Here is a 23,418-nt window from a genome sequence, read left to right on the forward strand (position 1 = left end):
TTAGAACATAGAACATAGAACATTACAGCGCAGTACAGGCCCTTCAGCCCTCGATGTTGCGCCGACCTGTGAAACCATCTGACCTACACTATTCCATTTTCATCCATATGTCTATCCAATGACCACTTAAATGCCCTTAAAGTTGGCGAGTCTACTACAGTTGCAGGCAGGGCGTTCCACGCCTCTACTACTCTCTGTGTAAAGAAACTACCTCTGACATCTGTCCTATATCTATCACCCCTCAACTTAAAGCTATGTCCCCTCGTGTTTGCCATCACCATCCGAGGAAAAAGGCTCTCACTATCCACCCTGTCCAACCCTCTGATTATCTTATATGTCTCTGTTAAGTCACCTCTTCTCCTCTTCCTCTCTAACGAAAACAACCTCAAGTCCCTCAGCCTTTCCTCGTAAGACCTTCCCTCCATACCAGGCAACATCCTAGTAAATCTCCTCTGCACCTTTTCCAAAGCTTCCACATCCTTCCTATAATGCGGTGACCAGAACTGCACGCAATACTCCAGGTGCGGCCGCACCAGAGTTCTGTACAGCTGCAGCATGACCTCGTGGCTCCTAAACTCGATCCCCCTACTAATAAAAGCTAACACACCATATGCCTTCTTAACAGCTCTATTAACCTGGGTGGTAACTTTCAGGGATTTATGTACCTGGACACCAAGATCTCTCTGCTCATCTACACTACCAAGAATCTTCCCATTAGCCCAGTATTCTGCAATCCTGTTACTCCTTCCGAAGTGAATCACCTCACACTTTTCCGCATTAAACTCCATTTGCCATCTCTCAGCCCAGCTCTGCAGCCTATCTATGTCCCTCTGTAACCTACAACATCCTTCAGCACTATCCACAACTCCACCGACCTTCGTGTCATCCGCAAATTTACTAACCCACCCTTCTACACCCTCATCCAGGTCATTTATAAAAATGACAAACAGCAGTGGCCCCAAAACAGATCCTTGCGGTACACCACTAGAAACTATACTCCAGGATGAACATTTACCATCAACCACCACCCTCTGTCTTCTTTCAGCTAGCCAATTTCTGATCCAAAGCTCTAAATCACCTTCAACCCCATACTTCCGTATTTTCTGCAATAGCCTACCGTGGGGATCTTTATCAAACGCCTTACTGAAATCCATATAGACCACATCCACGGCTTTACCCTCATCCACCTGTTTGGTCACCTTGTCAAAAAACTCAATAAGGTTTGTGAGGCACGACCTACCCCTCACAAAACCGTGCTGACTATCTCTAATGAACTTATTCTTTTCAAGATGATTATAAATCCTATCTCTTATAACCTTTTCCAACATTTTACCCACAACCGAAGTAAGGCTCACAGGTCTATAATTACCAGGGCTGTCTCTACTCCCCTTCTTGAACAAGGGGACAACATTTGCTATCCTCCAGTCTTCCGGCACTATTCTTGTCGACAATGACGACATAAAGATCAAGGACAAAGCTCTGCAATCTCCTCCCTAGCTTCCCAGAGAATCCTAGGATAAATCCCATCTGGCCCAGGGGACTTATCTATTTTCACACTTTCCAAAATTGCTAACACCTCCTCCTTGTGAACCTCAATCCCATCTAGCCTAGTAGTCTGTATCCCAGTATTCTCCTCGACAACATTTTCTTTCTCCACTGTAAATATTGACGAAAAATATTCATTTAACACTTCCCCTATCTCCTCCGATTCCACACACAACTTCCCACTACTATCCTTGATTGGCCCTAACCTATCTCTAGTCATTCTTTTATTCCTGATATACCTATAGAAAGCCTTAGGGTTTTCTTTGATCCTATCCGCCAATGACTTCTCGTGTCCTCTCCTTGCTCTTCTTATCTCTCCCTTTAGATCCTTCCTGGCTAGCTTGTAACTCTCAAGCGCCCTAACTGAGCCTTCACGTCTCATCCTAACATAAGCCTTCTTCTTCCTCTTGACAAGCTCTTCAACTTCTTTAGTAAACCACGGCTCCCTCGCTCGACAACTTCCTCCCTGCCTGACAGGTACATACTTATCAAGGACACGCAGTAGCTGCTCCTTGAATAAGCTCCACATTTCGATTGTGCCCATCCCCTGCAGTTTCCTTCCCCATCCTACGCATCCTAAATCTTGCCTAATCGCATCATAATTTCCTTTCCCCCAGCTATAATTCTTGCCCTGCTGTATATGCCTGTCCCTGCCCATCGCTAAGGTAAACCTAACCGAATTGTGATCACTATCACCAAAGTGCTCACCAACTTCTAAATCTAACACCTGGCCGGGTTCATTACCCAGTACCAAATCCAATGTGGCGTCGCCCCTGGTTGGCTTGTCTACATACTGTGTCAGAAAACCCTCCTGCACACACTGGACAAAAACAGACCCATCTAAAGTACTCGAACTATAGTATTTCCAGTCAATATTTGGAAAGTTAAAGTCCCCCATAACCACTACCCTGTTACTCTCGCTCCTGTCAAGAATCATCTTTGCTATCCATTCCTCTACATCTCTGGAACTATTTGGAGGTCTATAGAAAACTCCCAACAGGGTGACCTCTCCTCTCCTGTTTCTAACCACGGCCCAGCCTACCTCAGTAGACGAGTCCTCAAACGTCCTTTCTGCCGCTGTAATACTTTCCTTGATTAACAATGCCACACCCCCCCCCCCCTTTTACCATCTTCTCTGTTCTTAGTGAAACATCTAAATCCCGGAACCCGCAACATCCATTCCTGCCCCTGCTCTACCCATGTCTCTGAAATGGCCACAACATCGAGATCCCAGGTACCAACCCATGCTGCAAGCTCACCCACCTTATTCCGGATGCTCCTGGCGTTGAAGTAGACACATTTTAAACCAAGCTCTTGCTTGCCAGTGCCCTCTTGTGTCCTTATAACCTTATCCCTGACCTCACTACTCTCAACATACTGCACACTGGAACTACAATTTAGGTTCCCATCCCCCTGCTGAATTAGTTTAAACCCCCCCGAAGAGCACTAGCAAATCTCCCCCCCAGGATATTGGTACCCCTCTGGTTCAGGTGAAGACCATCCTGTTTGTAGAGGTCCCACCTACCCCAGAAAGAGCCCCAATTATCCAGGAAACCAAAACCCTCCCTCCTACACCATCCCTGCAGCCACGTGTTCAACTCCTCTCTCTCCCTATTCCTCACTTCGCTAGCACGTGGCACGGGCAACAACCCAGAGATAACAACTCTGTTTGTTCTCGCTCTAAGCTTCCACCCTAGCTCCCTGAATTTCTGCCTTAAATCCCCATCTCTCTTCCTACCTATGTCGTTGGTGCCTATGTGTACCACGACTTGGGGCTGCTCCCCCTCCCCCTTGAGGATCCCAAAAACACGATCCGAGACATCACGTACCCTGGCACCTGGGAGGCAACACACCAACCGTGAGTCTCTCTCGTTCCCACAAAACCTCCTATCTGTTCCCCTAACTATGGAGTCCCCAATGACTAATGCATCTGGAATGCACTGCCTGATTGCGTGGTGGCAGCAGATTCAATCGTGGCTTTCTAAAGGGAATTGGATAATTATATGAAGGGAGAAAATTTGCAGGGCTATGGGGAAAGGCGAGGTGGAGTAGGACTGCTGAGTTGCTCCTGCGGAGAGCTGGCATGGACAGTGCTGTAACCATTTTATGATTCTATGAATAATTTCATTATCATTGTATCATGCAACTACCGGAACGGTGGAAAGAGAACTAGTTGGATCTTGGTCTTTGATTAGCAATTCGTATGTTTGATCATCCTGTGGACAAATTATTTCCAACATATGTTTCTGACAAATCTGAGTTTTTGGAGCAGGTAACACATATGATGAATGGAGGGAAATGCAACAAATATGATCTACTTTCAGAAAGCCTTTGTGGTGTCATACAAGAGGAGATTGGATAAAATTATGGGGCCTGAAATTAAGAAGAGGATAGCAAATTGGTTTTAGAACTGGTTAGGAGGGAGGAAATGCAGAGTAGGTTTTTAGAGCATTTTCTCAGTTTGTAAGTGGGTAACCTTATCCCCAGGGTTCTCTTCTGTCACTGCTTCTGTTCACTGTGTATATCAATGGTATGCGTGTTTGGCAAGAGGGAATGGTGTCTAAATTTTCAAGCAATCCTAAAATAGGCATAGTTGATAATTCTGAGGACCAAAGTCGGTTGCAAGGAAATATTGATAAAGTGATGGAATAGGCAATACGTGATGTTGAATTGTATGTTCATAAGTGTAAGGTGATACATTGTGGTTTTTTAAAAAAAAGGTACTAACTGTATTTTAAATGGGGGGAAGCTGGGTGATGTGGATGAGCAGAGGGATTTGACGTTTAAGGTTCACAGGTCATTAAAACCAGCACCTTGAGGGGACAAGACCATAAAGTTGAACGATAACATTGAATCTATATTTTTTTTAAAACTTAGAGTACTGTGAGCATTTTGGGGATCTATGTTATAGGAAAAATATTGAGGTGATAGAGAAGGGCCAGTCCAGATTTACTGAGATGCTGCTTGGTATGAGGATGTACTAATACGAAAAGGGTGCTTTATAGAAGTGTTTAAACTTATGAAAGGATGGGACAGAGTAGATAGAAACATTGTTTTCAGTGAGAGAGATCTAGAACAAGAGATTTAGGACAGAGAGCAGGAGCATTTATTTCGACACAAAGGTTTGAGACTGTGGAATACATGACTGGTTCAATCACTCACTCAAAGGCTAGATCCATATTTAAGAATAGGACATTCAAAGATAGGGGAATAAATCATCTGGTTGGGCTAAAAGTATTGTAACTTCTATAGAATTCTTTGTAGCTTTTTCACTGATAGTTGGCCATTCCGAGAGATCCACATATGACAAAGATTCATCGTTTAGGAATCAATTACCTGAAACAAGCACTTGAATTTATAATAACTTACAATGTGATGATCTGAGAACCTGTTTTTTTTTGTAATGTAGGTTGAGAGATAAATATCGGCCAGGAAACCAGAGTGTCATGGGATTCTTCACGAGGTTATAATGTCTCATTCCAAAAACGGCAATTCTCACATTGCAGCACTCCCTCAGTAGTGCATTGAAGTGTAAGGCTAGATTATTGTGTTCAAGTCCCTGGAGTGGGACTGCAAACCACAACCTTCTCATTCAGAAGCGAGAACATTACCACTGAAGTACAGCTGACACTGTGGCAATAGAAGACTTGAACCACAAATTTGCATTTATTGAGTCATTTCCAGCATGCTAAGTTTGTGGCTTTCAGAACCTAGTTTTGCAAGCCTTGAGTAGTGAAAAGGCTTTGTGAAAATAATAGGGTATTAATAGTAGGGGATTTCAACTTCCCCAATATTAACTGGGATAGTCTTAGTGCAAAAGGCTTAAAAGGAGAGGAATTCTTAAAATACATACAGGAGAGCTTTTTGAGCCAGTATGTAGAAAGTCCTACAAGGGAAGGGGCAGTACTGGACCTAATCCTAGGGAATGAAGCCGGTCAAGTGGCAGAAGTGTCAGTGGGGGAGCATTTTGGGGACAGCGACCATAACTCTTAAGATTTAAGGTAGTTTTGGAAAAGGACAAAGATGGACCAGAAATAAAGGTACTGATTTGGGGGAAGGCCAATTTCAATATGATAAAACAGGATCTGGCCAAAATGGGCTGGGAGCAGCTACTTGAAGGAAAGTCTACATCAGACCAGTGGGAGTCATTCAAAGAGGAAATAGTGAGAGTTCAGAGCCAACATGTACATGTTAAGATAAAGGGTAGGACTAACAGGGCCAGGGAACCCTGGATGTCAAGGAATATAGAGCATTGGATCAGGAAAAAAAAAAGGAGGCTTATGGCAGATCCCAAGCGTTGAAAACAGCGGAGGCACTAGAGGAGTATAGAAAGTGTTGCGTGGCACTTAAAGTAATTAGGAGAGCGAAGAGGGGGCATGAAAAAACATTTTCGGGCAAGATAAAGGAAAATCCCAAGGCGTTTTATAAATATATTAATGGTAAGAGGATAACCAGTGAAAGAGTAGGGCCCCGTTAGGGACCAATGTGGCAATCTTTATGTGGAGCCGGAAGACATAGGTGAGGTTTTAAATGATTACTTTTCATCTGTGTTCACTATGGAGAAGGACGATGTAGGTGTAGAGATCAGGGAGGAGGGTTGTGATATACTTGAACATATTGGCATTGAAAGGGAGGAAATATTAGTTGCTTTTGCGGGCTTAAAAGTGGATAAATCCTCAAGCCCAGATGAGATGTATCCCAGGCTGTTGTGAGGCAAGGGAGGAGATAGCAGGGGCTTTGACACAAATTTTCAAATCCTCCCTGGCCACAGAAGAGGTACCAGAGGACTGGAAGACAGCGAATGTGGTACCATTATTCAAGAAGGGTAGTAGTGATAAACCAGGTAATTACAGGCTGGTGAGTCTAACATCAGTGGTTGGAAAAATATTGGAAAAAATTCTGAGGGACACGATTAATCTCCACTTGGAGAGGCAGGGATTAATCAGGGATAGTCAGCATGGTTTTGTCAGGGGGAGATCGTGTCTAACTAACTTGATTGAATTTTTCGAGGAGTTGGCAAGATGTGTCGATGAGGGTAAAGCAGTAGATGTAGTATAGATAGATTTCAGTAAGGCGTTTGATAAGGTCCTGCATGGGAGATTGGTTAAGAAGGTAAGAGCCCATGGGATCCAGGGCAATTTGGCAAATTGGATCCAAAATTGGCTTAGTGGCAGGAGGCAGAGGGTAATGGTCGAGGGCTGTTTTTGCGATTGGAAGCCTGTGACCAGTAGTGTACCACAGGGATCGGTGCTGGGATTCTTGCTGTTTGTAGTGTACATTAATGATTTAGACGTGAATATAGGAGGTATGATCAGTAAGTTCGCAGATGACACGAAAATTGGTAGTGTAAATAATGAGGAAATCCTTTGATTACAGGGAGATATAGATGGGCTGGTAAGATGGGCAGAGCAGTGGCAAATGGAATTTAATCCTGAAAAGTGTGAGGTAATGCATTTTGGGAGGACTAACAAGGCAAGGGAATACACAATGGATGGTAGGACCCTAGGAAGTACAGAAAGTTAGAAGGACCTTGGTGTACTTGCCCATAGATTACTGAAGGCATCAGCACAGGTAGATAAGGTGGTTAGGGAGGCATGTGGGATACTTGCCTTTATTAGCGAGGCATAGAATATAACAGCAGGGAGGTTATGATGGAGCTATATAAAACGTTAATTAGGCCACAACTGGAATACTGTGTACAGTTCTGGTCACCACACTGTAGGAAGGATGTGATTGCACTGGAGAGGGTGCAGAGGAGATTCACCAGGATGTTGCCTGGGCTGGAGCATTTCAGCTATGAAGAGAGACTGAAAAGGCTAGGGTTGTTTTCCTTGGAGCAGCGAAGGCTGATAGGGGACATGATTGAGGTGTACAAGATTATGAGGGGCATTGATAGGTTAGATAGGAGGAAACTTTTGCCCTTATGCTATGAGGAGAGGTTGGATAAACTCGGATTGTTTTCACTGGAACGACGGAGGTGGAGGGGCGACATGATAGAGGTTTACAAAGTTATAAGCGGCATGGACAGAGTGGATAGTCAGAAGCTTTTTCCCAGGGTGGAAGAGTCAGTTACTAGAGGACATAGGTTGAAGGTGAGAGGGGCAAAGTTTAGAGGGGATGTGCGAGGCAAGTTCTTTACACAGAGGGTGGTGAGTGCCTGTAACTTGTTGCCGGGGGAGGTGGTGGAAGCAGGTACCATAGAGACGTTTGAGGCATCTTGACAAATACATGAATATGTTGGGAATAGAGGGATACGGTCCCCGGAAGTGCAGAAGGTTTTAGTTCAGGCAGGCATCAAGATCGGCGCAGGCTTGGAGGGCCGAATGGCCTGTTCCTGTGCTGTACTGTTCTTTGTTCTGAGCGGAGGGGTCAAGAACCAGGGGGCATAGATTTAGGGTAAGGGGCAGGAGGTTTAGGGGAGATTTGAGGAAACATTTTTTCACCCAGAGGGTTGTTGGAATCTGGAACGCACTGCCTGAAGAGGTGGTGGAGGCAGGAACCCTCACAACATTTAAGCAGTATTTAGATGAGCACTTGAAATGCCATAACATACAGGGCTACGTGCCAAGTGCAGGAATATGGGATTAGAATAGTTGGGTGCTGTATGGCCGCCACAGACATGATGGGCTGAAGGGCCTGTTTCTGTGCTGTATAACTCGATGACTCTGTGACTATGACTCTACTCATGATTTGTAGCATTCATATTTTTGTTTTCCCAGAGTTCAGCAATTGGTTAATATTCTGTTTTTTGGAACCACTTCCTTATAGTGCCATAGGAGTTGGAGAGACCAGTTGAAATAATTTGAACAGAGAATGTGGTGGTTATGGGTATAGCCTTTTTCTAATGTTTGAGGTTACCAGCCATTGGATAGGTTTTGGTTTGGACCAGGATGCTAATTGACTGATGTGACTTTGTGGGCACTAACGGTCATGCAGTGGAAATTCTGGTGGGGCGACAAATGAGGGCAGTGATTGCTGTTTGAGTATGGGAGGAAGGTTGAAGAGAAATGAGTGACAGCTAAGATTTTGGGAATATTAGTCACAGTGGTGGATATTTATATGGATTTTAAGAAAGCATTTGATAAGGTACCACATTAACAAAATTGATGCTCATGGAATAGGAGGGTCAGTATCCAATTGGGTAAAAAAAAAATTGGCTTGAGGAAAGAAAACAGCGAGTCGTAGTAAATGGTTGCTTTTCAGACTGTTTTGATTTTCATAATTTAAAGTTGTTCAATTAATGCAGTCATGTCTGTGGAGTGCTGTAGAAACCATGTTTCTTTAAGATGGAGATTTTGATTTTGATCTAATCATCTAATGAAGTCGAACCATCTGATGAAATCTGGGCTATTTCTATTGTCACTGAGACTGAGACTTCAATTGGTTTGTTACTTTCCTCATGTCCCCAGTTGGATTTTCCTTACGGTTTTCTCTTTCTGTGAGGATATACTTGGCTTCTGGTTGCGTTTCCTCACCGTAATGAGACTGTGATTAGTAACTCAGCAGATTTAAAATTCTGGTAGCAATATCAGTGTTCTGTGCTGGATTAAGCCAAATACCCACTATCAACATCCTGAAGAGGTTCACCATTGACCTTAACTGGACCAGCTATGTAAATACTATGGCTGCATGAGCAGAAAACTTAAGCATATAAAAAGTTCAAGGGTGAAATCAAAAAGGAAATTGGGTAAGCAGAGAGAGGTATGAAAAAATATTGGCAAGTAAAATCAAGCAAAACCCAAAGATGTTTCATAAATACATAAAGTACAAGAGGATAACTAAGGAAAGAGTTGGACCGATCAGAGATCAAGAGGACCGTCCAAAGGACTGTCACTGACCTCATCTCCTCTGGAGATCTTCCCTCTACAGCTTCCAACCTCATAGTCCCGCAACCCCGGACAGCCCGCTTCTACCTCCTTCCCAAAATCCACAAACGGGACTGTCCCGGCAGACCCATTGTGTCAGCCTGCTCCTGCCCCACTGAACTTATTTCTTTCTATCTTGACTCTATCTTTTCTCCGCTGGTCCAGTCTCTTCCCACCTACATCCGTGACTCTTCTGACGCCCTGCGTCATTTTGACAATTTCCAGTTCCCTGGTCCCAACCGCCTCCTCTTCACTATGGACGTCCAATCGCTCTACACCTCCATCCCCCACCAGGATGGTTTGAGGGCTCTCCGCTTCTTCCTGGAACAGAGGCCCAACCAGTCCCCATCCATCACCACCCTCCTCCGCCTGGCTGAACTTGTTCTCACATTGAACAACTTCTGCTTCAACTCCACGCACTTCCTTCAAGTAAAAGGTGTCGCTATGGGTATCCGCATGGGTCCTAGTTATGCCTGTCTTTTTGTGGGATATGTCGAGCATTCTTTGTTCCAGTCCTACTCAGGCCCCCTCCCCCAACTCTTTTTCCGGTACATTGATGACACTATCGGTGCCGTTTCCTGCTCCCGCCCCGAACTGGAAAACTTTTATCAACTTTGCTTCCAATTTCCACCCTTCTCTCACTTTTACATGGTCCATCTCTGACACTTCCCTTCCCTTCCTCGACTTCTCTGTCTCCATCTCTGGGGATAGGTTGTCTACTAATATCCATTATAAGCCCACCGACTCCCACAGCTACCTCGACTACACTTCTTCACACCCAGCCTCCTGTAAGGACTCCATTCCATTCTCCCAGTTTCTCCGTCTCCGACGCATCTGCTCTGATGATGCTACCTTCCATGACGGTACTTCTGATATGACCTCCTTTTTCCTCAACCGAGGATTTCCCCCCACTGTTGTTGACCGGGCCCTCAACCTTGTCTGGCCCATTTCCCGCACCTCTACCCTCACCCCTTCCCCTCCCTCCGAGAACCGTGACAGGGTTCCCCTTGTCCTCACTTTCCACCCCATCAGCCTCCATATCCAAAGGATCATCCTCCGCCATTTCCGCCACCTCCAGCGTGATGCCACTACCAAACGCATCTTCCCCTCCCTTCCCCGGTCAGCATTCCGAAGGGATCGTTCCCTCCGCGACACCCTTGTCCACTCCTCCATTACCCCCACCACCTCGTCCCCGTCCCATGGCACCTTCCCCTGCAATCGCAGGAGGTGTAATATCTGCCCATTTACCTCCTCTCTCCTCACTATCCCAGGCCCCAAACACTCCTTTCAGGTGAAGCAGTGATTTACTTGTACTTCTTTCAATGTAGTATACTGTATTCGCTGCTCACAATGTGGTCTCCTCTACATTGGGGAGACCAAGCGCAGACTGGGTGACCGCTTTGCGGGACACCTCCGCTCAGTCCGCAAGCAGAACCCTGAGCTTCCGGTTGCTTGCCATTTCAACACTCCCCCCTGCTCTCATGCTCACATCTCTGTCCTGGGATTGCTGCAGTGTTCCAGTGAACATCAACGCAAGCTCGAGGAACAGCATCTCATCTACTGATTAGGCACACTACAGCCTGCCGGACTGAACATTGAGTTCAATAATTTCAGAGCATGACAGCCCCCCATTTTACTGTCATTTTTAGTTATTCTTTTTTTTTCTTACATTTTTTACAATCTTTTTTTTTGCATTTATTTCATTTCATCTTAGTTTGTTCAGTTTGCTTACCCACTGTCTTTTTTCAGGTTTGCACTTGCTGCTGTTCAATATTCAGTCCGTTAACACCTAATCTGTACTAATGCTTTGTCTTTCAACACACCAGTAACATATTGTTTGCATTTGCTCCATGACCTTTTGGTCAGCAATGTGGCCTTGTCCAATCTACACCTTCTCCTTTGTTATCTCTTGCCCCACCCCCACCTCACTTGCTTATAACCTGTGACTTTTCTAATATTTGTCAGTTCCGAAGAAGGGTCACTGACCCGAAACGTTAACTCTGCTTCTCTTTCCACAGATGCTGCCAGACCTGCTGTGTGGTTCCAGCATTTCTTGTTTTTATTTTATATTAGAGATCAAGAGGAGATGGAATACTTTGCATCTGATTTCACAAAAGAGAGACATGATACTGACATTGTAATTGAGGAGGAATCTGAATTATTGGATGGTATGAACACAGTAAATGAGGAAATATTCAGGGTTTAGCATCTTTGAAAGTGGATAAATCACCAGGCCCCAATTAAATATATCCCCAGGCAGCTAAGAGAGAGAAAAAGTGGAAGCGCTCCATCATTTTCCAGTCCTTCCTGGTTACTGGTGTGGTGCTGGAGGACTGCTAATGTTGTACCATTTAAAAAGGGAGGAAGGAATAGACCAAGTAATTACAGGCCAGTCGGCCTAACCTTGTTTGTGGGAAAAGTTTTGGGAAAAAATTCTGAACTATAGTATAAACTGACATTTAGAAAGGCAATTAATTAAGTAAAATAAAAGCAAAATACTGCTGATGCTGGAAATCTGAAATAAAAACAAGAAATGCTGGAAATACTCAGCAGGTCTGGCAGCATCTGTGGAGAGAGAAGCAGTTAATGTTTCAGGTCAGTGACCCTTCATCAGCACTGAGTTCTGATGAAGGTTCACTGACCTGAAACGTTAACTCTGCTTCTCTCTCCACAGATTGATCAAGGAACGCCAGCGTGGATTTGTTACAGGAAGGTCATGTCTGACGTTTTTGAAGCAGTAACGAGGAGGGCCGATGTAGTCTACATGGATTTTAGTAAGGCTTTTGACAAGGTTCCACATGGCAGTCTGATCAGAAAATTAAGAGCCTGGGGGATTCAAGTGAACAGGGCAAGTTGGATCCAAAATTAGTTCAGTGGCAGGAAGCAAAGGGTAATAGTCAACAAGTGTTTTTGTGACCGGAACGCTGTTTTCAGGGGGTTCCACAGGAGTCAGTACTCTGTTCCTCGCTGTTCGTGGTATATATCAATGATTTAGACTTAAATGTAAGGGACTACACTAAGAAGTTTGCAGATGGTGGCAAAAATTGGTTGTGTTTTCTTTTAATTCATTCGTGGGATGTGGGTGTTGCCCATCCCTTATTGCCATTGGGAAGGTGGTGGTTAGCTGCCTTCTTGAACTGCTGCAGTCTTTGGGGTGTAGGGGTACACACTCTGCTGTTAGGAAGGGAGTTCCAAGAATTTAGCCTAGCGACAGTGAAGGAATGGCAATTATAGTTCCAAGTCAGGATGATGTGTGGCTTGAAGGGGAACTTGCAGGTGGTGGTGTTCCCATGCATCTGCTGCCCTCCTTCACGGTTTGGAAGGTGCTGTCGAATGAGCCTTGGTGAGTTGTTGCAGTGCATCTTGTATATGGTACACACTGCTGCTGCTGGACATCGGTGTGGAGAGAGTAAATGTTGAAAGTGATGGGTGGGGTGCCACTCAAGCAGGCTGCTTTGTCCTGGATTGTGTTGAGCTTCTTGAGTGTTGTTGGGGTTGGACCCATTCAGGCAAGTGGAGAGTATTCCATCACACTCCTGATTTGTGCCTTGTAGATGGTGGACAGACATTGGGGAGTCAGGAGGTGAGTTACATGCTGCCGAATTCCCAGCCTCTGACCTGCTCTTGTAGCCACAGTATTTATGTGGCTGGTCCAGTTCAGTTTCTGGTCAATGGTGACCCCCAGGATGATGATGGTGGATTCATCGATGGTAATACCATTGACCGTCAAGGGGACATGATTAGATTGTCTCCTGTTTGAGATTGTCATTGCCCTGCACTTGTGTGGTGTGAATGTTACTTGCTACTTATCAGCCCAAGCCTGATGGACATGGGCTGCTTCGGTATCTGAGAAGTCGCAAATGGTGCTGAACATTGTGCAATCATCAGTGAACATCCCCACTTCTGACCTCATGATGGGAAGGTCATTGATGAAGCAGCTGAAGATGGTTGGGTCCAGGACACTGCCCTGAGGAACTCTTCCGGTGATGTCCTGGGACTGAGATAATTGACCTCCAACAACCACAACCATCTTCCTTTGTTTCCCCCGATTCCCACTGACTCTAGTTTTGCTGAGGCTCCTTGATGCTGTACTCAGTCAAATTCTGCCTTGATGTCAACAGCCTCACCTCCTGGAGTTCAGCTCTTTTGTCTATGTTTGGACCAAGGCTGCAATGAGATCAGCAGCTCAGTGGCCCTGGTGGAACCCAAACAGAGTATCAGTGAGCAGGTTATTGCTGAGCAAGTGCCGTTTGACAGCACTGTCGGCGATCCCTTTCATCACTTTACTGATGATCGAAAGTAGACTGATAGGGCGGTAATTGGCCGGGTTGGATTTATCCTGCTTTTTGTGCACAGGACATACCTGGGCAATTTTTTACCTTGCCAGGTAGCTGCCAGTGTTTGTAGCTGTACTGGAACAGCTTGGGTAGGGACGCAGCTAGTTCTGGAGCACAAGACTTGAGTACTATTGCCAGAATGTTGTCAGGGCCCATAGCCTTTGCAGTATCCAGTACCTTCAACCGTGTCTTGATATCACATGGAGTGAAGCGGGTTGGCTGAAGACCGGCATCTATGATGCTGGAGACCTCGGGGAGGCCGAGATGGATCATCCACTCGGAGCTTTTGGCTGAAGATGGATGCAAATGCTTCAGCCTTGTCTTTTGCACTAATGTGCTGGGCTCCCCCATCATTGAAGATGGGGATATTTGTGGAGCCTCCTGCTCCTGTCGTCCTCGCTCTGGCTGGGTAATAATTGTCGGCTGTTTCACTCACTTCTCCGGCGTCTCTGAGGTTCTGGAAACAGGGCCCACAATTGTGGGGGATGAGGCGCTTATGAACTACCTTGGAGCTGAGAAAACCACTATTACGAAATAACTTTTCGGAATATAGTGTGAAATGCCCTCCACGGGTGGTGCTGGACAAACTGGAGACAATTGGCTATAATGTGATCAGCATGACCGGTTTGGGGCAGACTCTAGTCTGGTGTCTACACAAAGCTCTGGATAAACCTTAGCCGAATGGAATCTTTACCATTGCGTCAGCATCAAAGACTGGTTATTGGATATCAGAACATGAACCCAAATATCACGTACTACTTAGAGACTTGCATTCGAGGAGCTTTCCATTAGAAATTTCTTAAAGATTGAAGATTCATTGGCCCACAACTCCTATTTTCGCCCCATATCACCAAAAGGTGCTGATTCTTGCTTTCTTGTACAGTTGGCATTGTTTAATTGACCACCGCCATCATGACTGGATGTGGCAGGACTGCAGAGCTTCGATCTGATCGGTTGGTTATGGGATCGCTTGGCCCAGTCTATTGAATGCTGCTTCTGCTGTTTGGCACGCAAGTAGTCCTGTGTTGTAGCTTCACCAGGCTGACGCCACATTTTTAGGTACCCTCCTACACTCTTCATTTTTAACGAGGAAGAAACCTATTGACTGCAGGCAAACATCAATGAACTGGTCAAGTGGCAAGATCAGTGGCAAATGGAATTCTGTCTGGAGAAGTGTGAGGTAATGCATTTGAGGAGGGCAAACAAGGCAAGGGAATACACAAATACAAGAATACTGTGAAGTGTAGACAAAGAGGCACCCTGAAGTGCATGTTCATAAATCCTTGAAGGTAGCAGGACAGATTGATAAGGTGGTTAAAAAGATATATGGAATACTTTCCTTTATTAGATGAAGCATAGAAGAGCAATGAAATTATGCTAGAACTGTGTAAAACACTCATTCGGACACAGAGTACGAGACGGTTCCTAAGAAAGAGAGGAGGAAACATCAAGAGTGGCTGGCTGGTGAAATACCAAATATGATGGAGAAAAGGAGACAATAAAAACAATAAAGAAAAATATGACAAAACAGAAAGGCAGATAAAAAAAGCATGTGGGATGGCCAAGGAAAGGTGGTAGGAAGACTGTTGCAAGGAAATGGAAGAACTGGAGAAAAGGCATAATATGAGAGCATTGCATCAGAAAGTTAAAGCACTGACTTAAGAAAATAGTCAAAAATAGTGGCTGTAGAAGGAGCGAAAAAGGTGAACAACTTCTTGAAAAAGAAAGGGTAGGGAAATGATGGATTGATTACATTAGTGAGCTTTATGACGACGAAGACAGAGGAGCATTGGTACCACCAGAGAGAAGAGAAAGACCAGAGATAATAGAAGCAGAAATCAGTGCAGCGATCAGAAAGATGAAAGCACTTGGAATCAATAGGATACCACCAGCATGCCTGAAAGCCCTGAATGATAGCATTGGGAAACTGACCGACCTCTGCAACAAAATTTACAAAACAGGATTCATAGCTGTGGATCCATGCAGTCAGTCTTCATTAAGCTCCCAAAGAAACCAAAAGTCCGAGAAAGTTCCTAGAACAGAACAATAAGTCTCGTGAGCCATGTGATGAAAATGATTTTAATCATTTTGGAAAGAAATGACCAATCTATAGAAGCAGAGATAGATGATAGTCAGGGTTCATACTTAAGAATGGAACAAGAGAGGGCATCTTTAACTTTTTATTTATTTGTTCGTGGGATGTGGGCATTGCTGGCCAGCCAGCATTCATTGTCCATCCCTAATTGCCCTTGAGAAGGTGGTTGTGAGCTGCCTTCTTGAACCACTGCAGTCCATCTGGGGGTAGGTACACCCACAGTGCTGTTAGGAAGGGAGTCCCAGGATTTTGACCCAGCGACAGTGAAGGAACGGCGATATAGTTCCAAGTCAGGATGGTGTGTGACTTGGAGGGGAACTTGCAGGCGGTGATGTTCCCATGCATCTGCTGCTCTTGTCCTTCTAGGTGGTAGAGGTCGCGGGTTTGGAAGGTGCTGTCTAAGGAGCCTTGGTGCATTGCTGCAGTGCATCTTGTAGATGGTACACACTGCTGCCACTGTGCGTCGGCGGTGGAGGAAGTGAATATTTGTGGGTGGTGTGCCGATCAAGCGGGCTGCTTTGTCCTGGATGGTGTCGAGCTTCTTAAGTGTTGTTGGAGTTGCAACCATCCAGGCAAGTGGAGAGTATTCCATCAGACTCCTGAATTGTGCCTTGTAGATGGTGGACAGGCTTTGGGGAGTCAGGAGATGAGTTATTCGCCACAACTTTCCTAGCCTCTGACCTGCTCTTGTAGCCACGGTATTTATTCAGCTACTTCAGTTCAGTTTCTGGTCAATGGTGACCCCCCAGGATGTTGATAGTGGGGGATTCAGCGATGGCAATGCCATTGAATGTCAAGGGGTGTTGGTTAGATTCACTCTTGTTGGAGATGGTCATTGCTCGGCACTTGTGTGGCGCAAATGTTACTTGCCACTTATCAGCCCAAGCCTGAATATTGTCCACGTCTTGCTGCATTTCTACACAGACTGCTTCAATATCTGAGGAGTTGCGAATGGTGTTGAACATTGTGCAGTCATCAGCGAACATCCCCACTTCTGACCAAATGATTGAAGGAAGGTCATTGATGAAGCAGCTGAAGATGGTTGGGCCTAGAACGCTACCCTGAGGAACTCCTGCAGTAATGTCCTGGAGCTGAAATGATTGACCTCCAACAACTGCAACCATCTTCCTTCGTGCTAGGTATGACTCCGACCAGCAGAGAGTTTTCCCCTGATTCCCATTGACTCCAATTTTGCTAGGGCTCCTTGATGTCAAGGCAGTCATTCTCAGCTCACCTCTTGAATTCAGCTCTTTTGTCCATGTTTGAACCAAGGCAGAAATGAGGTCAGGAGCTGAGTGGCCCTGGCGGAACCCAAACTGAGCATCACTGAGCAGGTTATTAACTTGAGAATAGTGATTGAAACATATTTGGAAGTACAAAAACCTGTGTATATGTGCTTGATAGATTGAGAAGGCTTTTGATAGAGTCTACCATCAGAAAATAATGGAGTGCTTAAACAAACTAGAAATTGACAGAACTGATAAAAGAATAATTCAGAATCTATATTGGAAATAATCAGCAGTGACGAAACTTGATAGTGGCTTAGTGGCTTGTTAGACAGTTTCCCAATCAAAGAGTTATGTCCCCAAAACTGTTCAACCTGTACACTGAAACTGGAGGACAGATATCATGGATGCAGTTAATGGACTGGATGCAGTTGACCTATGCAGAATGTGTAAGGACCGTACAGGACAAACTGGTGGAGATACATGACAGTCGACCTTCTCGGAAGCAGATGACACCAAAAAATGAACGAAAAGTACTGTGCACGGTTCTGGTCACTGCATTCGAGGACTGATGTGATCATGTTCGAGAGGGTACGAGGATATTGCCTTGACTGGAGAATTTTAGCTATGAGGAAAGATTGGATGGGCTGGAATTGAATTCTTTGGAACAGAGGAGTTCAGAGAGAGATTTAATTGAGGGGCGCTGAAAGGTGCATCCTATCCACTCTATTTCCCCGAGCAGAGAGGTCAATAACTGGGTACATAGATATAAAGGAATTGACAGAAGGATAAGAGGGGAGTTGAGAATTTTTTTTCACCCTGAGGGTGTTGGGGGTTTGAAACTTACTGCCTGAAAGGGTGATAGAGGCAGAAGCTCTCAAAGCACTTTAAGAAATAAATGTCCTTGGATATGCACTAAAAGTGCTATAACCTACCAGGCTACGGGACCAAGAGCTGGGGAGTAGGATTAGTCTGGATAACTCTATTACAGGCAGCAGAGAGACAGTGGACTGAATGGCCTCTTTCTGTGCTATAAATTTCCTCTTTCTGCGAGCAGATCAAAGGCTGTGTATTCTGTGGTGAGTGACTCATTTCCTGAGTCCCCAAAGACTTTGCACCATCTACAGTATATGATGATGAAATATACTCCACTTGACTGGGTGAATGCTGCTCCAATACCATTTGAAGCTCGATGCCATCCAGAACAGAGCAGCTCACTTGTTTGGCACCTTCATCCACCATATTAAACATTCACTCTTTCCACCACTAACACACAGTGGCTGCAGTGGGACCATCCACAAGATGCACTGCAGCATCTCCACAAAGCTGCTTTGACAGCACCTTCCAAATCTGCAACCTGTATTGTCTAGAAGGACATATACAGCAGGAGCATGGGAACACTACCATCTGCAAATTCCTCTCCAAGTCACACACCATCCTGACTTGGAAATATATCACCATTCCTTCACTGTCACTTGGTCAAAATCCTAGAACTCCCTACCTAGCAGCATTGTAGGACTATGTTCACCACGTGGACTGCAGTGGTGCAAGAAGGCAGCTCACCAAAACCTTCTCAAGGGCAATTCAGGATGTCCAATAAATGCTGGCCTTGCCAGTGATTTTCATGGGGTGTGGACAAATTTTTTAAAAAGCTATTTTTCTTAATTCAGTTTGCACTTTGCAGAAGAGTTATTGTGAAAAATTGTAAATCTTAAGATGCAAAAAATTTTTTTAAAAATTTAAAAGTTGGTACAATAATAATTCTCTGTGGCCTTATTGACTGGAACAACTTCTAAATACTGTTTATAAACTGTAGTTGATGTATTTAGGGGTGTGACATCAATAATGGAAAGGAACTCTCATACAATTATTATTTTGAAAATTGAACGGAGTACTCTGAATAGACTGTTCATTAAAATCAGGGTTCTGAAATTGTGTCCATTTTGCATTCATGCAATATTAAGCCATCATGTTGACATTGCTGTTTGATACTAGTTCCATTTCTGTAATCGAAAGGATTGTAGAGTTGCAGAATTAATATGTAGAAATGTTATGCTCAAGGTTAAATCGTGATGAGGAATAGAAGGCGGCTTCTATTTCTGCACCCGCCCCCCTCCCCCCCCCCCCTAGCTACTGAAGATATGTTTTTAAAAATTCAGTTAACAGCTATGCTCAAGAATTTCAGCTGTTAGTAAGTTAATATTTCCACCAATTCACATCTGTCGTCTAATTGAAGGTTATTTACTTTATGTACAGCAATAAAGTGCAGCTTGTTGTTGAGTGGCTTTGCTCAGTGGAGTTGATGGCTTGCTGTCATCTCCGTGGACAGCTAATGCACTTAACAGCACTGCCAGAGCCTGTTGTTGTGAAAATAGGGTAATTTTAGGTTGTGTGCTGTATGGAGCTCTTGATGGGACTGATTTAGGCCTGCTTTTTCTTCACTTAGTGGTAGTCAATTTATTTATTGTGCTTCTGACAGAAAAGGCAATTGGTTCTGTGACTTGAGTGCTTTTTTAAAAAAAAACATCCTTTTACAATGCTTCAGATGAGTGTTTGTTTTTTTTTAGTTTTTGCCTGCACATTTTACTGGGTTGTCCACTGTATTTTTGAAGGAGTAATTTAGTTATCAGTTGAAACTAGTCTCGCATACCGACAACACAAGTGAAAGAAACCCTATTCTGTTAGAATTGGAAAAAAATTAGCTTTTATGGATATGAGTCCTTAATGGAGTCAAAATAATTGGATGTTCTGGATTTTATGCTTAATCTTTAAGCAGCTGCTTTTGTATAATGGAAAGCTTCACATTTACTGCAAATACAGAGAAAATGTATCTAGATATGAAGTGGATTGTGACCAGCCGACCCTGAAGCTTTTAGTCGTACAGGTTATGTACGATTATGTGGATTGTGTTCAAAAACATTTTTGTGTTAAAATATACATTGAAAATGGTATCAAATTATGAGCAAGTAATTTTCTTTACGATATATCTAATGGGCAGGAATAGTGTACTACACTTGTAAACTTTTATTGTATTGTTTAAACACAAAAAGGGATTGTTCAGCCATTTTTGGCTGTCAGCTCTTTGTTAGAGCAAAACATGGGCTTTGTCGAACAGAGATTATAAATACTGCATGCAGATACAGTAAAAATAGACTGTTTACAATTTTCCAGTTCCTGCAGCAGAAGCTCAGTAAGTACTGCAGCCGCTTCCACAGTACTGTTTTGCAAGCTACGTGAATTATATTTTTTCTTGGTTATTGCAATTTCTAAATAATGTTAGAGCTATTAAAGGACCCAAAAAGCTTGCAGCAATATTGCGATTTTTTTGTTGTTGTTGCAGTTAATGATTTCTTTTCTTTCAGGAGGAGTTACTGGAAGAAAACAATGAAAAAGCATTCTATGATTCTGATGAACAGAAAAAAAATGGTGGTGCTGCTGAAAGACCATATATAATGGACCCAGATCATCGCCTGCTCCTCCGGAACACCAGGCCTTTACTACAGAGCAGGAATGCTGCTGTATGCATTATAATATCTTATTACCTCAATTGTTATAATTAGTAAATCGATGTCATTTTTAATGTACACAATTAGTAAGGAAGGGAAAATAGCACAGACAATGTATCTGCTTTCCAGCCAGATTGCTTCTCCATGATATCCAGTAACTTCATGCCACTAAGGCTTCATTAGATTGACCAGCAGTGAAAGTGGAGCAAGTGTAATTATACTGACCAGCATTGCTGTTGCAGGCAGGTTCGGGCAGAACCATGCACATGCAAACACATGTTTGGTGTTCTTATTATCAAACTTCAACAATTGACTAGACATGATGGCATGGTCAGTTCATTGCAGTCATTGACATGAAGCTGTAGTGAGGCAAGGCTGCTTGACATTTTTTTTTAAAATTGATAATTTGCCCAACAGAAGTTGTCCACTGGTTGCAATATGTGCATCGCCACCTGTCCAAAAAGTTTCTCACAGCTGTATTGCCAGAATGGTGCTGTTATACTACAGTACTTTTACTGGAATGATTTAAAAGACTGCTGAGGTGACACTGGAGCATCTGGCACAAAAGTTGCTGCTTGGTGAATTTTACTTGTTTGCATTTGGCATGCTGGATGGGCGCCATCCTATAATGAGGCACTGTATTTCATTGAACAGAAAAGCAATACTAATACTGTGGTTGCACTTTGTGGCCATTTGAAAAGTAGGTGGACGGCCACATTACAGGTAAATTGGTGATATGCGCTGCTGCACATGTCTAGCTTAAGGAGGTTGTGCATTGCTTGTAAACTTCTCCAGTGAAGTGTTTACTCTTAAGAGTTGTTAGAAAGTAAGGCCAAGCTGCAAAATACTGCAACTTTAGATGATTGGACAAATGACTAGAAATCATCTTTCCAGTTTCCCAAAAACCCCATTCAATGAAAATGGATTTTTGTCTCGGTGCACATTCAAGCTGCTGTGGTTATTGCTGTAGTGCTTGTCAGACTTGTTGAATGGTGTAAAGAAAACTTCACATTCTGTTGCATGAAATTTATTTTTGTTTCCAATGAACAAAATTGGGCAGAGTTAAATGAATTAAGTTTTGTTTGTAATCCGAAAGCAGACGAAGATCATGTGGCACTTTTTAAAGAGAAACGATTTTTGCACTATCTGTAACACTGCACCCTCTACTAACACTACCGAAAACAGATTAACCTAACAGCAGCTTGCACTTATTTAATACTTTTAACATAAAGAATTGTTCCAATGTGCCTTACAGGAGTGCAGCAGGGTAAACGTTGGCTCTGAGCTGAAGGAGGAGACATTAGGAGGGTGGTCAGTGGTCGACTTTAATGTTGGTATTCAAGGAGAAGAGAAGGTTAGAGTTTTTGGGAGGGAATTCCAGAGCACGTGGGGTGGGGGAGTTCAAAATGAGGGAGTCGGTGGAAAGCAATGTTGAATTTGGGAGCTTTGTAGCCCGGGAGAAGGTTAGCAAAATGCGAGGATTGAGGCTTTGGGGAGATTTTGGAGAGTTATCGGAGTGTGAGCCTACATCGATCGTAAAGGCTGGAGGTGATAGTGTTATGAACCTGGATGCAGTGTGCCTTTAAGGCTGTAACAGGATTAGTACTGCTTTAAGGCAGCAAGCTCCAGGGACTGAGTCAAACGATGCATTCTCATTGCCATAGGCTACAGCCACTCAGGACCAAGGACACAAGATACAATGTTGCCAATTGACGTTTGAAACAAGCTGAAAAACTGGCTTTTGAGACGCAGTTAACAGACACAGACTGTCTACCAGCATATATTGAAGGAAAAGAGAGCTCTCTCTCAGTTTATTTAAACCCTATTTATTATAGTCTCAGAATTCTGATGTCAAGCCAGATTAATTTCTTAAAAGGAAATAACCAAATTCCTTTAACTACTGAACTGCAATTGCTGAAATGCATCACTGGAAAAGAAGCGCATCAATTCAACTGCTGAACTAGTCTACGGACTGTTCTGTTGAAGAACCTTTTTTTTCCCCCATCGGATGGCTGTGAGGACTTCAAGCAACCTTAAACTGTTCCACGTTGGGAGAGTCTACTTTGGCAGGAGCGTAAATCTGCAAGGACACTAATTTTTTCTATTTTAAATGTTATTTATACCTTAGTAGTGTTTAAGAGTTTCGTTTTTCTAATTAAACAGTTAATTTGTTGATCTAAAGACACCTGGTTTGGTTAGCCTCATTCGGGGGTTAACATGGTCAATTTGGCTGTGGTTTCCTTTAATTTGGAAAGTTTAAAATGATATACTAGACGATCTATGGAGGGGCGGGACAGAATCAACAGTGCGTTTCTCCCACTACAATCAGAATCATATATTTTGATTGGGGACTTTGTCTTGAGCGGTCGGTCGTAACATATTAATTGGGGGCTTGTCCGCAAGATTGAATCCTATTTTAATTAAGTTGCTCCCGTCTGGGATTAGAATCAGACTAATTTGGAGGGCTTGCATTTGGAATCATATATTACTCGTTTATGAAATAACATTTAAATTGGGGTCAATTGGAAACACTATTGGGATCTAAATCTAACGCCAGTTATAAGGAAATAAAAGAACCAGGTCTCTTGTATAATAGGGTACAGTCTATACCATTGTAATGGCATTAGTGGTTGCAGCAGAGTTTTTGGGAAAGCAGAATGTTTCCCTGAGTGACTCGATAACTAACTGAGAACAAATTAAAAGAATTGGCAGCGAAATTGGGGTTAGGATTGAAATTAGGTGCCAAAAAAGCAGAGGTAATTGACGTAATAGCCGAACATCTGGAATCGATAAATGATGATGAAGGGCAATAGGAGAAACAAGAAAGTAGTAGGTCCGAGAGTG

General features: G+C 43.7%; 1 protein-coding gene across 3 annotated transcripts in view; it reads left to right on the forward strand.

Annotated features, from left to right (window-relative positions):
- The window catches only part of ap3b1a (adaptor related protein complex 3 subunit beta 1a), a 355,948-nt gene that overhangs the window by 109,211 nt on the left and 223,319 nt on the right, over window positions 1-23,418 (forward strand). For 2 of the 3 annotated variants that reach the window (XM_068029475.1, XM_068029477.1), the window contains exon 8: window positions 20,431-20,586. In XM_068029475.1, coding sequence (XP_067885576.1) covers window positions 20,431-20,586 — 156 coding nt within the window. The remainder of the gene's footprint in view (window positions 1-20,430; window positions 20,587-23,418) is intronic. The other variant, XM_068029476.1, reaches the window with a different exon arrangement.

The sequence above is a fragment of the Heterodontus francisci genome, chromosome 4 (genome assembly GCF_036365525.1).
Source record: "Heterodontus francisci isolate sHetFra1 chromosome 4, sHetFra1.hap1, whole genome shotgun sequence".
In the NCBI taxonomy this organism is placed as follows: Eukaryota; Metazoa; Chordata; class Chondrichthyes; order Heterodontiformes; family Heterodontidae; genus Heterodontus; species Heterodontus francisci.